The following is a 16,093-nucleotide window of genomic DNA, read 5'->3' as shown; positions in this document are numbered from 1 at the left end:
CCACTGCACAGAGCGAAGGGTGCAGCCGTCTACCAACACTATATCTGATAACTGACCTTGAGCCTGGTTCCACTGACGTGCTAAGCATTCCTGTAGAGGACGCATCTGAAGTCTTGCGTAGGGAACTATGAAAATGCAAGACACCATAATTTCCAGTAATTGCATGAACACTCGAGCTGGTGAAGAGTGTTGAGGCTGAAACTGAGACATTGGGTTTTGAATATTTCTGATTCTGGCTGGAGTTGGGTATGTCTATAGTAGCTCCTAGATAGTCTTGAGACATGGATGGTTGGAGGTGGGATTTGGTCTGATTTACTGTAAATCCTAGTTGGTGAAGGAGTTGCACATTCTTGTGTGTGTGACGCAGACAGCTGTTGTGCGAACTGGCCTTTATGAGCCAGTCATCCAAGTATGGGAAGAGGTGAACCTGTTGTCTTCTCAGGTGGGCTGCGACTATTGCCAAACATTTTGTGAAAACCCTGGGAGCGGTTGTCACTTCGAAGGGAAGGTCTTTGAATTGATAATGTTGGCCTGCTACCACAAACCTGAGGTATTTGCGGTGTGTAGGGTGTATAGGAATATGGAAATAAGCGTCCTTTAAATCCAGAGTGGATAGAAAGTCGCCTTGCTGAAGGAGAGGAGGCACCTGTTGGAGTGTTACCATATGAAATTGGTCCGACTGAATGTATAGATTTAGTTCTCCGAAGTCTAATATAGGCCTGAAAAAGCTGCCCTTTTTTGGAATTAGTAAGTAGAGGGAGTCCACTCCTGTTCCTTGGTATTGTAAAGGGACTGGTTATATTGCCCCCTTTTGCAACAGAGAAAGAACCTCTTGCTTTAGAAGGGTGAGATGTTCTTGTGACATGAGGGGCAAACTTGGAGGAATATTCGGTGGAGTGCTTGTAAGCTCCAGGCAATAACCAGATTGGATAATTTGTAGAATACATTTGTCTGATGTAATCATATTCCAGATGGGTAGAAATTGTGAAAGGCGTCCCCCGACAGGAGTGGAATGATCGGTGTGTATGGGAAATAAGTTGCTGCTTGTTCTTTGCAGGGGAGGTGTGTGTTGAATTACCTCAGCCCCTTCTCTTGCCGTTATTTCCTCTATATCCTCCTCTAAAATAACCTCTTGAAGAGGGCGATTGATTGTTGCCCTTGTAAGAGGAGCCGGGATTCTCTGTAGATACAGTTTTGGAGCCGTATAGAATGAGCACCTGTTAGAAGGTGATTGTAAGGCTCCCATGGATTTAGCAACTTCGGTATCTTTTTTCATCTTTTCTAGTGATGCATCTACAGCTGGGCCGAAAAGATGCTCTTTATCAATAGGTTGATTAAGATTAGAGGCTTGTACTTCAGGCTTGCACCCTGAAATCCTTAGCCAAGCCGATCTCCAGAGTAGTACACTAGTGTTTACTGCCCAAGCTGCTGTATCTGCCTGATCTAATGCACACCTGATAGAGGTATTAGTTATTAATTTTCCTTCTTGAATAAAGTCACTGGCTTTAGTCTTATGCTTATCCGGAAGGAATTCAATGAGCTTTTCGAGTTCGTCATAATGAGCTCTATCGTAACTTGCCAACAATGCTTGGGCATTGGCAATGCACCAATTATTAGTTACTGGTGAGGCTAACCTTTTTCCCGAAGCATCTACTAATTTGGACTCATTATCAGGAGGCAGGGGCATCCCCTGTTTGAGAGTTAGGTCTCTTATGAGCATTGGGAACGACCAGCGAGTCTGGCCTTTGATATACACAGGGTCATTAGGTGCAGCTCTGTATTTCTTATCTACCATGGGAGTGATGATCCTAGCTCTCACAGGGACTTTAAAGATATCCTCAGTGTGTTTGAGCATCGCCTTTAACATTGGTAATGTTTGTGTAGCACTTTGAGATGTACTCGGCGTCTCCAACAAAATATCCTCCTCTAAACACTCCTTATGAAGCTCTATCCATTATATTGTGTGGCCCTATCAAGGAGCTCAATGTACCCAATATTAACATCTAGAGGCGAAGGTCTGGATGGATATAAGTCAGGGTCATTATCTGGTTGAGGGACATTGTAATGATCCCATGGATCATGATGCATCCTGTGGGGCATAGTCATCTATATCCCCATCCACTGAATCCTGTGGTCAGGTAATGGTGATGTAGGGGAATATGTAGGTGTAAAAAGCAATTCTTCATGAATGGGTGAAGGTGAAATATAAGGAGAAGGGTTAGTGGCCACATTTTTCTTCTTTAAAAGAATGTGGTAGTCCTCTGGTAAGCCCATTTTCCTCTTTTCAGGAAGTTTGGCATGAATATGACCAGTTTAGTGATGAATAACTATTTCCTTCTGTTTCGGATCCGGTGGATTTTCAATCTGAGGCTCTTTATTTACGGTACTTTCTTTAGATGCTGGTTTTGGTGTCAAAAGTTTCGGCTCTGAAGTTTTCGGGCTCTGAAGATTTAGGTTTACGCAACGGTGGCACAGAAACCAGAAGGTGTTTCGCTTTCGACGTCAAAGGCTTAGGGTCAGCACCGGCGTAGGGACGGGTAGAGCCCGAGCCGGAAGGCTGTTGCTGTGCCCGAAGGCAGGGTGCTCGAAACCTTTTCTCGGTGCAGACCTTGGCCCAAAGGCAGAGGAGGGACCAGAGCCTTTTTCTTATAAAGGAGATGGTATGTGAAAGAAGTCCCTTTCCTCACTATCCGTTGTCCCGGTGTCAGGTCTCCGTCATCAGAGTCGGCGTAGGATACGGAGACGAGCTCCTCCGCCATTTCGGCTTCCTGCACTTGCAATGCTTCGTGTTCGGACTCTTTTCCGAGGAGGACCAGAGCAGAGCCGCTTTGATGGTACATGTTGTGACGTCGAGCCAGACTATCATGTAGGGATTTCTTCGACTGAAACGACTGACACGCGTAGCAGTCTTTCTTGTAGTGTTCCAGGGATAGGCAAAGGTTGCACACTTCGTGCAAGTCGATGTGCGGGAACTTAGCGTGACACCCTGGGCATAACCTGAATGGAATCCGTTCCATCAGCTGCTACTGATCCCGGTGCGGGTAGGCCCAACGGCCTTCCACGAATGTTCCAATCGAAGGTTTTCTAGAGCAAGCGATACGCAGAGAATGGGAAACAAGATCGATAAATGATACCATCGAGGGTAGTGGATTGTGTGTCAAAGGGGGCCCGAAGAAACAGTCCCTAACTGGAAGAGCAACAATTCACATCCGAACCAGTTGGCGGAAAAAAACAATCTAACAATGCAGTTGATGCCAATGCGCACTATCACCTCATGACTGGAAAGACTTCTTCGAAGAAAAACAAAGTGCAAACATCCGGACCCAACACTAAATGGTGATCTATGCAAAAGCATATGATCTACAGCTCATATGCCTCAAAGAAGGTGTTTCATGACCATGTCTAGCTCCATTAAAATGTTTGTCTCATCAGAGGCATACACCTCTTGTACGAGCTTCACATTCTTGTGTCCTATAGCAAATGGTAATTGGCCAATTTATGTAGCCCAAGAATCCAACTACCTTTCTGGTGATGCCATTACTTTTAGCATACAAGCTATCCCCTATTTTCATCAACCTGTGGGTACCACCCCACATAGTTGTGCAAATAGAATCTGCTTGTATGGTAGTTTGTTCAGAACTTGCCTGCCATGTAACTTGCATGACGCAACCCATATGTGTAACACACCCTTCACCTGTGCCAGTGTGCACTTGCCAGTTGCCTTCTATAAACAAGCATTGGAAATGCAATAGGTCTCGCAGCATTAGAGTTAGTGCTTTTAGAATTGTTTATGGGTTTTTTGTTGTAAATCTTTAGCATTTTTATTCACCCTTTGCAAGGCATAGTAATGCACAAGTTTATGCAGAAGTTATTCATTTAGCTCTACTGGCTTAAGCACCTGCTGAGATGGCAATATTAGCACACAAATATAGGAATCATTCATTAGAATGCAAATCCCTGGTTCGCTCAAGGTACAATTGTAGTATCCTCCAGGTGTAGGGGTTGCAGACATTCACCACTTGCACAGGTAGGTGACTGAGCTGTTGCCACTCAATTTGAATTGAATTGAATTTAAAATTATTTATATAGCGCACGTTCACCAGCGGTTTCCACACATGAAAGTGTAGGCAATGGAGATTCAGGTGGTGAACACAGCCTTGTTGCTGTTGTTGGCACAGAAGGCCTTCCTTAAGAGACAGATTGATAGCAGGGCTAATGTCCAGACTTGGCAGCTTGAAATACCAGACTCTCAAAGCCAAGTCAGGATAAGCTGGCCCAGTCCCCCTTTAAGTTCTTCAGAGTAGCATCAAAGACTGGAATTCCACAGAAGGCAGAATGAATCTCCCACGTAGCACGAAAAGCTTCTGATTGAGTGTTTTGCAGTAGTGAAAATATCTCCCTAGGCCCACACTACTGTTTTGAATTACCTCCTGGTGGGTGCAGATGCCGCTTGTGGTCTGTGGTATCTGCTCAAGTCACCCACACAAACATTCAGGAAGCCTGCTAGGTGGTTGACAGTCAGGGAAATCGCTTGAAGTTCCACCCAGCGCCAGAGTCACATCGCTTCCAGGCACAACACAGAAGAACCCAACCCACCTTACTGCTTGCATAACATGTGGCAGTCGTGTTGTCCACCAGAACCTGAACAGGTGTGTCCTTGATGGAAGGCAGGATAGCCTTTAGCGCCATCTAAATAGCATGCAGCTCTAGAAGATTTATGTGGTGCCGCTGCTTCATTGAAGACCAAAAGCCCTGCGATCTCCACCCTATCCAGGCATGGTGCGTCCGTCACCAATGTGAGCTTTGGATGAAGCAGGGAGAATGGTCTGTTGCAGTTCAGGGTGGTATACTTCATCCACCATTGAAGGTCCTGGGGAACAAGCGCAGTGCTGAGCCCACTGAAGGTCTAGGTTCTACTGCAGAGCCCATATGTGCTAATGGGCAGGATGCACTAGCAGACGGCCTAAGGTAAGGAGGCAAAGAAGCCTCAGAACTGTCGGTGACAGAACACACAACTAAGCCAGAATCATGAGGATCATACCCTGAATGTCCTGGAATTGCTGCTCTTTCAGTATGGCTTTTAATTCTTCTTTGCCCAGAACAACCCCTTTTCAATGGAATTCTCTGCACTGGTAAGATTTAGATTTTCAGCTTTTTGGTGGCAACACCCAAGAGAAAAAGTAGAATGATGGTTGTCTGCGACTGAATGATAACAGCTTGCCTTCAACAGCCAGTCCTCAAGGTCTGGGAATATGTGTATCCCTGATTGCAAAAACAAGCTGTGACAACAGTCATCACAGTTGTAAATGCTTGAGGGGTCGAGGTAAGATCAAAAAGCAGGAGGAGGCATGCAAGTGTTCCTACCCCACAAAGAAGCTGAGGAAAGACTTCTGGTACTTCAAAATAGGTATATGAACATACGCGTTCTGCAAGTCCAAGACCACTCCAATCCCAACGATGTGTGGTAGAGAGTACCTGGTCTAGAGTCAACATCTTGAATTTGTCCGCCCGATGTTCAAGAACTGAAGATCCAAAATTGGCCTGAGCCCTTTGTCTTCTTGGACAGGAAGAAGTAAAAAGAATGCACTTGTGCCCATCCTCTTCTCAGGGACTCTTTCACTTCTTTGGCCAGCAAAGACTGAACTTCTTTGGCAAAGATAGAAGCATGTTCTGCTGAGGGCTCTGCAAAAAGCAGAGGAACTAGAGGGGGTGTTTGACTGAAAGGGAAGAGTGTAACCTTGACAAACAACTTGCAGGACCCACTGTTCTGAGGTAACTACAGGACAGCTCGGCTGGTAAGAGTGCATCCCGCCCCCTGTCTGCCGATGACGCCTGAAGTTGGGAAATAGAGTAGCTTGGCAGCGGCGGAGATGGAGGAATACAAAGTCTGACCCTGCTGGTGACCCCATATCCTGCCACGGCCATGTCCACTAGAGACACGAAAGGTCTGAATGGGCTGCTGAACAGGCTCATATGGCCTATCTTGCAGAAGTCTATAGTAACCTCGGAATGTCCGGTATTGTTGGTGGAACCGGCAGGTCAGGTATAATAAACCTAAGGAGCGGGCCATAGCATGACTATCCTTGAACCGCTCCAAAGTGGAGTCTGCCTGGTCTCCAAACAGCCTGGAACTACAAAAGAAATATCAATAAGGGATGCTTACATGCCCCCAGATTTACCTGTGGCATGCATCCGGGCATACTACCAGCAGGTGCACAGAAATCTATAGGTTAATAATTAATTGCGAGGATGAGCTTTAGTTTTTCTCACATATTTTGGCAACAGGACACTAATTGCACTCAGTTTCTACCTTGTTTAAATGAAAAGTTTAGTTGTAGTTAAACTGTGCACCATATAACTATTAACATAGTCAATCAGACTTGTCTCCAGTCCTACACTGTTTCTATTGTGGACATTCACACATACACATATAGTCAATCTATAATGTATAGATTTGTGGGCCCCTTACTACCTACTTTTTTCCTACAAGGATCAAGGGGCTTATAAAGTAATTTGAGGAGCAGTAGCTTCGATAATGTAAATAGTAAAGTCATCGATGATGTAATGTAACATGTTATGAAAGATGGAATATGTGGGGTTAAAAGCAGTTCATGGCGGGGGACAAGTTATAGTTAGTTCACTGCACTATAACTGAATTTCAGTTTTTTTTGTTAGAAACAGCTTTTAACTCATTTCAACATCTAACTAGAACGTCACTTTAACTGCTGCCTTTAATTTTTTTTAGTGACCAACCCAGAGCAGCCTGATCTCTTTTAGCAGTTTACTGACTCTGCCCCCTACTACCTGCTCTCCAGTCTCCATCTTACACTCAGTAACTCTATACTGTACACTGTATAGGACTATGGTGTCACCAGTGAAGTCATGAATGATGACATTTGAAAGGTTATAAGTGATGTCATCAAAGACGTCATGAGCGCTGTAATATGTGAAGTTATAAACAGTGCAACATATGCACACACACACACACACACACATATACATGCACACATTTCAAAATGGGTAGGTCTCTTTCATGTTTATTGAGTAGTGACAGATTAACAACTTGCACACTTTAAATGATTTAAAATGGAATTTATTCTTTACTGCGCGAGTATTACTTTAAGAGGTGTGGCGCCGCGGCCAGGGCGACTGACGCTGGAATCTGGGGACCACGGTTCGATCCCCGGCTCCGGCGGCAGGTAAGCCCAGCACCATGTGACTCTGGGCAATAGCTCGCTTAATCTTCCCGACGGCCCCCCAGCGCCTAGAGACCCTTACGGGTGATTGTGCGCTTTACAAATGTGGACTTTACTTTACTTACTCAAATCCGCACATACCATAACACACAACACATACTACACCACGTCAAGCGTCTCAAACCCACAGCTACATGAAAGATCACAACACTACACCACAGCACATCAGAAATATATAAAAACACCCCATGACACACTAATAACTTGGAAAAACAGTGCGTTCATTAGCCTTACCTGTACACTCCTTGCTACTTCCAAGCAGGCGAACTACTACCGCCCAGTACTGCTCACTCCAGAATCCTTGGTGCTCAGTATGTTCAGATTTTCGTACACCCCTGCAGAGTCTTCGTTAACCCTTCAAAGAAACCAGAAGATTCTTCATAATATGTATGCATTACACGGTTGATTGCCATGCTTCCATGACACAATTCTACACTTGCACTTGGGAAAACCATATATACATACTTGTCAACCCTACCAATTTAGCCCCTAAATACATAATGGGGAAAAAAAGTTGCGATGTTTACCACACGTGGTAAATACCATTACCTCAGGATGAGTTATTTACCATGTGTGGTAAATACATCCTATTCAGAGTTTTTAACTAAGAAATTAGGCATTCGATGAGCAATATATTTTAAAAAGACCTAATTATGAATGTTGTGCCTTTTTTTCTGAGCCCCTTCCACTGATAAATGTTGACCTGCCAGAATCTGTAACAGAAAACTCGGAGGTTGTGATGATTATCACATAACATGTCATTCCAATCCCTGCACAAACTTTTGTTGGCACGGAGATCGAAATTTAGCCCTGAACTTATAATATGGGCGTTAGGCGCAGGCTCTTTCGCATCCCTTTTCTCAGATTACTTCTTTCTCTTCCATTTATTCTTAAAGGCACAAAAACTTAACAGAGCTACAGTACTTGAGTGAGAAACGGGGTTGATGAAGACCGGACAGGGTCTGATAATTAGCTCCTAACAGGATTAGTGGGGAATTACTATAATGAAATTTGAGTTAATTTGAGCAGTGGACATGTGAGTCTGTTAGTTGGATTGAAAAGGATAGTGGAGGGATAGAAGAGGGAAGAGTATAGAAAGTGTTTATTGGGAGATCATAATAGTAAGATGAGGTTCAGGATGAGTATAAAGAGAGATGGAGGAGGAAAGAATCTCTAAAAATGGATTAGGGAGATCATAGTAGTAAAACGAGTGTTGGGATGAGTAAAGGAGGGATCGGTGAGGGAAGAATTTAGCAGAGTTGTTTGGGAGGTCATGATATTAAAATAACGTTTAGGGTGAGCCAAGGAGGGATAGAATTGGGAAGAGTCTCGAAAGGGTTATTTGGATTTAATTGCTCAAAATGCCGGTTTACTTTATGTACTTTCCACTTCTTGCCTGTCCCCAGCCTCCCCACAGCAAAAAAGAAGCTGTGCGCTAAGAATGGGACACGAGTCACCCTATGATGCCATCAGGATCCCAAAAGGTGCGTCACTTCCCTTCCACTACCCCGGTGCTTCGGAGAATCGACGCTCAAGAAACTACCTAGGGTTTTGATGAACCCTCCTCGCCAATATAGGCCTATTCTGAAAACCAGGGACTCTCCCTTCGGAACAAGGCTTCGGGCGTCCACTGGGCTATCTATCCCTCATTTACTAGCTTTAGATAATACACTAGGTGGCAGCTTTAACGAGAGAAAGTCAGAAAGACAGATCAGTGAGTGAAAGCATCCCTCCAGTGCAGGTACCTTCATGGAAACTGAAAGTCATCGGTACAAGTACTCTGGGGCCCACACAGCCTCCCATCGAGGCAGTCAGTCTCGTTTCTTTGCATTATACACACTTTTATTAGGATGGAGATGTGAGAGTTTGGCAATAAAAGCTATATTAAGCATCCAATTACAATTATAGAAAGGTGGATTAAGCAATGTCCCCAGCAATTATAGGTGGTGCTGCCAGTTCTACAGCAAGGGGCAAAAATAACACGTTTCAGTTTTTGTCCAAATTGCATTATAGAATCGTTACATAAACATGGAAGTACCACACCCGCTTTCCATCATAAATAAACTCTGCTAAATCCGTTGAAACAGAACGTGTGACCTGTTGTTAAGCGCTCTGGAACGCTGACAGAAAAGATGAGCTGTTTAATGGGTGTGCCATCTTGGGAAGAGGCGCCGGTGCCTGTGACTAAAGCGTTCTGCTGCCCCCTAGTGGATAAAGTACTGGTATACTGTGGAGATTTAATGATGCCGCGCCTGTGTACGAGGGATCGCATCGATGGGTATAAATAACACTGGACAGAAAGGGCGCGCCAGGGCCACGGAAGTAGGTGTATAGAATGATCTGTCTGCACACGGAGGCAGTATGCACGAGAGACCTCGATGTAGGGGCAACTGAGGTAGGCATTTCGTGTGCCCTCTGCAAGGCATGTCGACTTGGGCACACAATGGGCTCTAGCTGCACTGAGTGGGACGTACTGGGCACCTAGCTACAGGGACCGCAGAAATGGTCTACAAAGTTATAGAATGCAGGTATTACATAGGTGGCAGTATTGTGGGGATACACTAGTGGGGCGTCTAGGTGAATGCACAAAGGGAGACCAAGCAGGCAAGAAGTGAAGTTTGCATACAGTAATCTGGGAGCCCTGTTGTGGGACCCGGCTAAGGCAATCAGTTCTAACTGAGGAACTTGAGTACTGCCACAGTAACACACAACCGTATACTGCCACAGTAACACACAGCCGTATACAGCCACAGTAACACACAACCGTATACTGCCACAGTAACACACAGCCGTATACTGCCACAGTAACACACAACCGTATACTGCCACAGTAACACACAACCGTATACTGCCACAGTAACACACAACCGTATACTGCCACAGTAACACACAACCGTATACTGCCACAGTAACACACAACCGTATACTGCCACAGTAACACACAACCGTATACTGCCACAGTAACGCACAACCGTATACTGCCACAGTAACGCACAACAGTATACTGCCACAGTAACGCACAACCGTATACTGCCACAGTAACACACAACCATATACTGCCACAGTAACACACAACCATATACTGCCACAGTAACGCACCACCGTATACTGCCACAGTAACACACAACCGTATACTGCCACAGTAACACACAACCGTATACTGCCACAGTAACACACAACCGTATACTGCCACAGTAACACACAACCATATACTGCCACAGTAACACACAACCATATACTGCCACAGTAACACACAACAGTATACTGCCACAGTAACACACAACCGTATACTGCCACAGTAACGCACCACCGTATACTGCCACAGTAACACACAACCGTATACTGCCACAGTAACAACAACCGTATACTGCCACAGTAACACACAACCGTATACTGCCACAGTAACACACAACCGTATACTGCCACAGTAACACACAACCGTATACTGCCACAGTAACACACAACCGTATACTGCCACAGTAACACACAACCGTATACTGCCACAGTAACACACAGCCGTATACTGCCACAGTAACACACAGCCGTATACTGCCACAGTAACGCACCACCGTATACTGCCACAGTAACACACAGCCGTATACTGCCACAGTAACACACAACCGTACACTGCCACAGTAACACACAACCGTACACTGCCACAGTAACACACAACCGTACACTGCCACAGTAACACACAACCGTACACTGCCACAGTAACACACAACCGTACACTGCCACAGTAACACACAACCGTACACTGCCACAGTAACACACACACAACCGTACACTGCCACAGTAACACACAACCGTACACTGCCACAGTAACACACAACCGTACACTGCCACAGTAACACACAGCTGTATACTGCCGCAGTAACACACAAAGCGAGTGTCCGGTTAGTCCTATATGTTCAAAGGCGTATAGTGCCGGGCTTGCAGCTAGCTAAAAGAAGGGTGGTCAAGCAAATAGAAAGGCGGCACTACATCCCGGGGTCGTGATAGGGCTCCAAGGCAGGGGTCTCCAAACTTTTCTATAATGAGAGCAGCTTCTGATCAATGAGAATTCTTCTGAGCTAAGATCAGTCAGCTGGGCCAGACCATCTCCTTGCTAGACAGTATTGCTGCCTCTTTAATGATAAAACCCTGTAAGGAATTTGTAAAATCCTTACTAGATGTATGTTTACTGCAGCTAACCACCAGATGGCTTGCTCTGGGTATGAACCCCTCCAAACCCCTGGTCAGAGCGTGCTTACAGCTTGCTCACGGCGGGGCGGATGTTATCACTATGAGCAACACGGTCTCCAACGTAGGCAATCGAAGCGGGCAGCTGTGCATTGGCTTGAATGGAGTGCACATCAGGCATGTGGGAACCAGATCTAGGGCCCACGGGGGCATCACACATGGTTTGAGTGGAAACATATGGGCCAGCCCTTTCAGAAAAACGCATCACAGCAGGTACTTGAACAGAGAAGTCTGATCAGGTTAGGATAAAGAAAAAAAGCTATTAAGGCCCAAACAATACATGTATTGGTTGCCATAGAAAGGCCTTGCTGGGCTAAAGTTAAACAAAAAAGCAGCACATGTGACGGCTTGGAAAGGCTGGATGTGTTGGGAAGAATACAAACACGATTCTCCCAGTGTCCTGCATAGATGGTTTTAGTAGAGGGGCGTCTCTGGGTGCCAAAATGACTTGACTGTCTGTCACCACCCAATCTCCAAGCATGGAGTTGTAAGGTGTGTAGACTCTGTTCCAGGACCCTGCCCAGCTGCTGTAAGTTAAAATATAAATGTAACTATACTTTCCTATACATACTTAACTTCATGATGTTGTGTTTGTCAATATTCTGGATACAATGTACTGAAAGAATGATAGTTAACAGTTAATTTGGGATAGAACCCTAACTACCTTAATGCGTAAAGCTGCAATAATAATGTCGGGATGAGCTTTATCAATATAAGAAGCCTTCACTTCACTAATGAAACACAGCCACAGGAGCAGTTGGCCGCTGGCATGAAGGAAATAATAACAGCTATAAATCTACCAAACACACAATGAATTATCATTCAAACAGCTGCTTAAAAATGTTTTGGATTTTCAATCCTTTTGTTTCAAACATCAGCATATTTTTTTCAAAACACACATTTTTGTCTATTAAATATGACATCTTCATTTTGGGTAAAAACACTTAAAGACATCTTACCTTTTACACACAAGTTGTACAACTGATGGAGTGGGCCTTGAAACGTGATGGACCTTCAGGTTACTTTGTATAATTGTGTGTGGAGAGGGGTAGTAATGTTACAAGTTCAGCCGTTGGTTTGGATGACAACCACTCACCGGATCCGGAGATGTGTAGTGCTGCCTTCTTCAATGTGGCTAGACCCTCTGAATTACATTCTGTGCTGAACTTCTGGAAGAAGCTTCCAGGGTACTGGTAAGCTACCAGAGGCTGCCAATCCACCAGTTGGAGACCCCGGTTCTAGTTCAATCCAGACCTGCATCTCCGACTACTATTGAACCACTTAAATAAAATAGCCTAAAGAATACACACTCATCCGGTCACCAGAACCCAATATTTTTCAAGTATTCTGAGTCATACACAGCAATACAAAAGTTTCTTAGTGCTGGTTGGCATAACCCCTGCTATTCTAGTAAAGGGACCCACACACAGCTCAACCCGCGGATCACAATAGGGTCATTTTTTTGTCCTTGCTATTCCTAGTACTGGGGTCAACAAAAAGCTCCAGTAATGGCAAAATATCTTGCAGTGCTTCAGCCAAAGCAGGTGCTCTGAAGGGACCAGTAAAATTATTAATAGCTCACTACAACAAGGAACCATCCCGGACTCCCTCAAAGTTGGACAAGTTACACCTTTACTGAAGAAACCAACAGCCGACCCCACTGATCTAAACAACTACCGTCCGATTACCAACATTCCCACTCTCGCCAAACTTTTAGAAAAATGCGTCCAACTACAAATGACAAAGCACATAGAGCAGTTTGATCTCCTCAACCCACACCAATCAGGCTTCCGAGCAGGGCACAGCACTGAAACCGCTATGACTCACATAATTGACGACGCCATCCAAATCTTAGATCAAAATAATACCTGCCTCCTCATCCTTCTTGATCTCTCTTCAGCATTCGACACAGTGAAACATGAGAACTTACTCTAACTCCTAAAGACAAGAATGGGCTTCTCTGGGACTGTGCTTCGCTGGTTCACCTCCTTTCTACACAACAGGTCTCAAAATTTCAAGAGCAAAAACCTGATGTCTTCCCCAGTATCGGTATCGTTAGGTGTCCCTCAAGGATCCTGCCAATCCCCTACTTTGTTCAACCTAGTTATGGAACCTCTCACCACCCTGCTACAAGCATCCAATGTACACTTTCACATGTACGCCGATGACACTCAAATATATCTCAAGTTACAATCCCCCAAAGACATCCTGAGTCTGAATTGAACGATCAGAAGCACCCAATCTTGGCTGGCCGATAACCACCTTAAACTCAATGCTATGAAGACTGAGTTCCTCCTAATCTCACCTCCCACGAAAAGATCTTCCGCACAAACTTGGCTTAAGCACCTAACAGCACTCAATGTCCAACCGACCATCGTGGACTCAGCAAAATCCTTAGGCATAACACTTGACACCAACCTTAACATGCAGCAACGTATCAGCAAAGCTACTAAGGGGGCGAACTTCCAAATAAATAACTTGAGGAAACTGAAACTCTTCCTCCCAGCAAAAGACTTCCAAACAGCAGTACAAGCACTAGTCATCCCTCGCATAGACTACGGCAGCGTGGCCCTCTGCGGCCTCCCCCTAACGACAACTGCACCCTTCAGAGTGTCACTAAATGCGGCAGCAAGACTCATCACTGGATCAAAAAAACATTCACATATCTCCCCTGACTTCAAATCCTTGAACTGGCTGCCTCTTGAAGCCAGAATACAGCTGAAAATTGCCTGCATGACGCACAAGGCTATACACCTGAAATCACCCAGCTACCTCACTCATAAGTTGACAATTTCCGGAGGGTCCAGAACTACCAGGAGCACAAACAATCTTCTGCTGAAACCGCGAAGATTCCGGAAGGAAAAAACTTACAAACGCTCCTTCTCTGGAATGGCGCCCAGGATCTGGAACGCACTTCCTCCTGAAACGAGGCTCATCTCCTCCTCCCTTCTTTTTAAGAAAGAAGTCAAAAATATCCTTATGGCTAAATACACTTGAACAATTCGTTTGATTTACATTGCGTCGAACAGTATTACCAGTATTTTATTATGATATAGCCTATATATGCCTATGCACGTGTGTTTTGACTTATATTAGTCTAAAGTGCTTAGATCCTTTGCTCCCTCATATCAGTTTTTTCTCTATTTCTGTATTATTTACATCGTTTTGATGACCTACGCTCCAACTATGCCTTGCTACCTCATACCTGTACTATACGTAATATTTTTGCTATGTACATGAACTTTATGATCTACCTCCCTACTATGCCCCCTTGTTCCCCTACCCTTCCACCTGCCTGTGTAAAGCGCTCTGTTATCTGCAAAGATCTTGTTCGCGCTATATAAAACTTTCAAAATAAAAATAAATGTGCTTACGTGGGCTGCGTCCGGACGGACGGCTGTGTCCTGACAGGTGGCGGTAGTGGTTTCGTCTTTCCTTTCTCTGATGGCGTGTACTGGATATTGGTGTACTCTCTTTCCTTCCTAGTATTCATCTATAAGCAAGAAAAAGAAATATTAAACTCTTTGGTGGACAATAATTATTCGAGCAAAATGAGTGTTCTCTTATCAGCCTATATGATCCCTTATTACAAAATGCTCACTCTGTTCTGACACTAGCTCTCCCAGACCCATTTGGGTCTTCCAAGGCATAACACAGTCAGATGATTGGCCCCCCATGTCACTCCCAGGCAGAGATAATGGGTCAGCTTGAGCCCTCCCTGACAGAGATGATGGGGCTTGAAGTCTGGGTCCTCCCACAGCTGCGTGGGTTGCAAGGGCCTCACAGACAGATGAGAAAGCCAGGGCCCTCCCAGGCAGATGCTCTTGACCCACTATGGCCTGCTCAGGTAGAGATAATGGGTCAACTTTGGCCCTCACAGGCAGCGATAATGGGGCCAATGGGTAGGCATGAGACCTCCCAAGCAGATGATCGGTTAAGTCACAGCCTTTCCACAGACGCTGGGTTAGTTAGGGATTCCCAGACAGAGATTCTCGGTTGACCTGTGTACTTCACAAGCAGAAAATTAAACCAACTTTATAAACCCAACTCCGACTTACAGGGTTTGCCTGGATGGTCTATGGCAAAGAAGATGAGTCAGCCTGTGCATCTCTGAGGTAGAGGTACTGGTTTTGCAGGAGACCGTATTGGCGCTGGTCTGTGTTGGTGCAGACTAAAGGCCCTCCTGCGGCTCATCCTTAACCCGACTGGACAGAGGGTCTCAGTAGTACCGGGCTCCTCCGTGGCACTGATGAAGTGTCAGTCTGAGCGCACACAGGCTAAGGCTGACTCTGGGTCAGCCCGGGTGAACTATGGGCATAGATTCGGAGTCAGCCTCAGTCAGAAATGTCCAGTTCATCAGATATGCAAGATTGTTATATGAATAATGGACTATTACTGAAGAGGATTATTACCAGTGTGACTAAACATTAGATTTAAACATTACTTGATGACGCATTTATATTAAACAAACATACACAAGAGTCAGAAACCCACTGCACTCAGAAATCAAGTGACTAAAAACTAAGAGTCCTAACTGGGTGCTTCAAAGCTTGGCTTGTATTTAAATGGGGTGCTGGAGGGAGTATAAGAAAAAA

At 45.0% G+C, this 16,093-nt stretch overlaps 1 protein-coding gene across 3 annotated transcripts in view; it reads right to left on the bottom strand.

Moving 5' to 3' along the window:
- Positions 1–16,093, bottom strand: part of LOC144754495 (tyrosine-protein phosphatase non-receptor type 11-like) — a 376,140-nt gene that overhangs the window by 8,208 nt on the left and 351,839 nt on the right. For all 3 annotated transcript variants that reach the window (XM_078642364.1, XM_078642361.1, XM_078642363.1), the window contains exons 14-15: positions 14,873–14,991; positions 7,491–7,611 (exon numbers count right to left, since the gene is read on the bottom strand). In XM_078642364.1, coding sequence (XP_078498490.1) covers positions 7,527–7,611; positions 14,873–14,991 — 204 coding nt within the window. In that variant the 3' untranslated portion in view covers positions 7,491–7,526. The remainder of the gene's footprint in view (positions 1–7,490; positions 7,612–14,872; positions 14,992–16,093) is intronic.

The sequence above is a fragment of the Lissotriton helveticus genome, chromosome 5_1 (assembly GCF_964261635.1).
Source record: "Lissotriton helveticus chromosome 5_1, aLisHel1.1, whole genome shotgun sequence".
Lineage (NCBI taxonomy): Eukaryota > Metazoa > Chordata > Amphibia > Caudata > Salamandridae > Lissotriton > Lissotriton helveticus.
The sequence above is the reverse complement of the archived record's forward strand: the minus strand, read 5'-3'. Positions and strand labels throughout refer to the sequence as shown.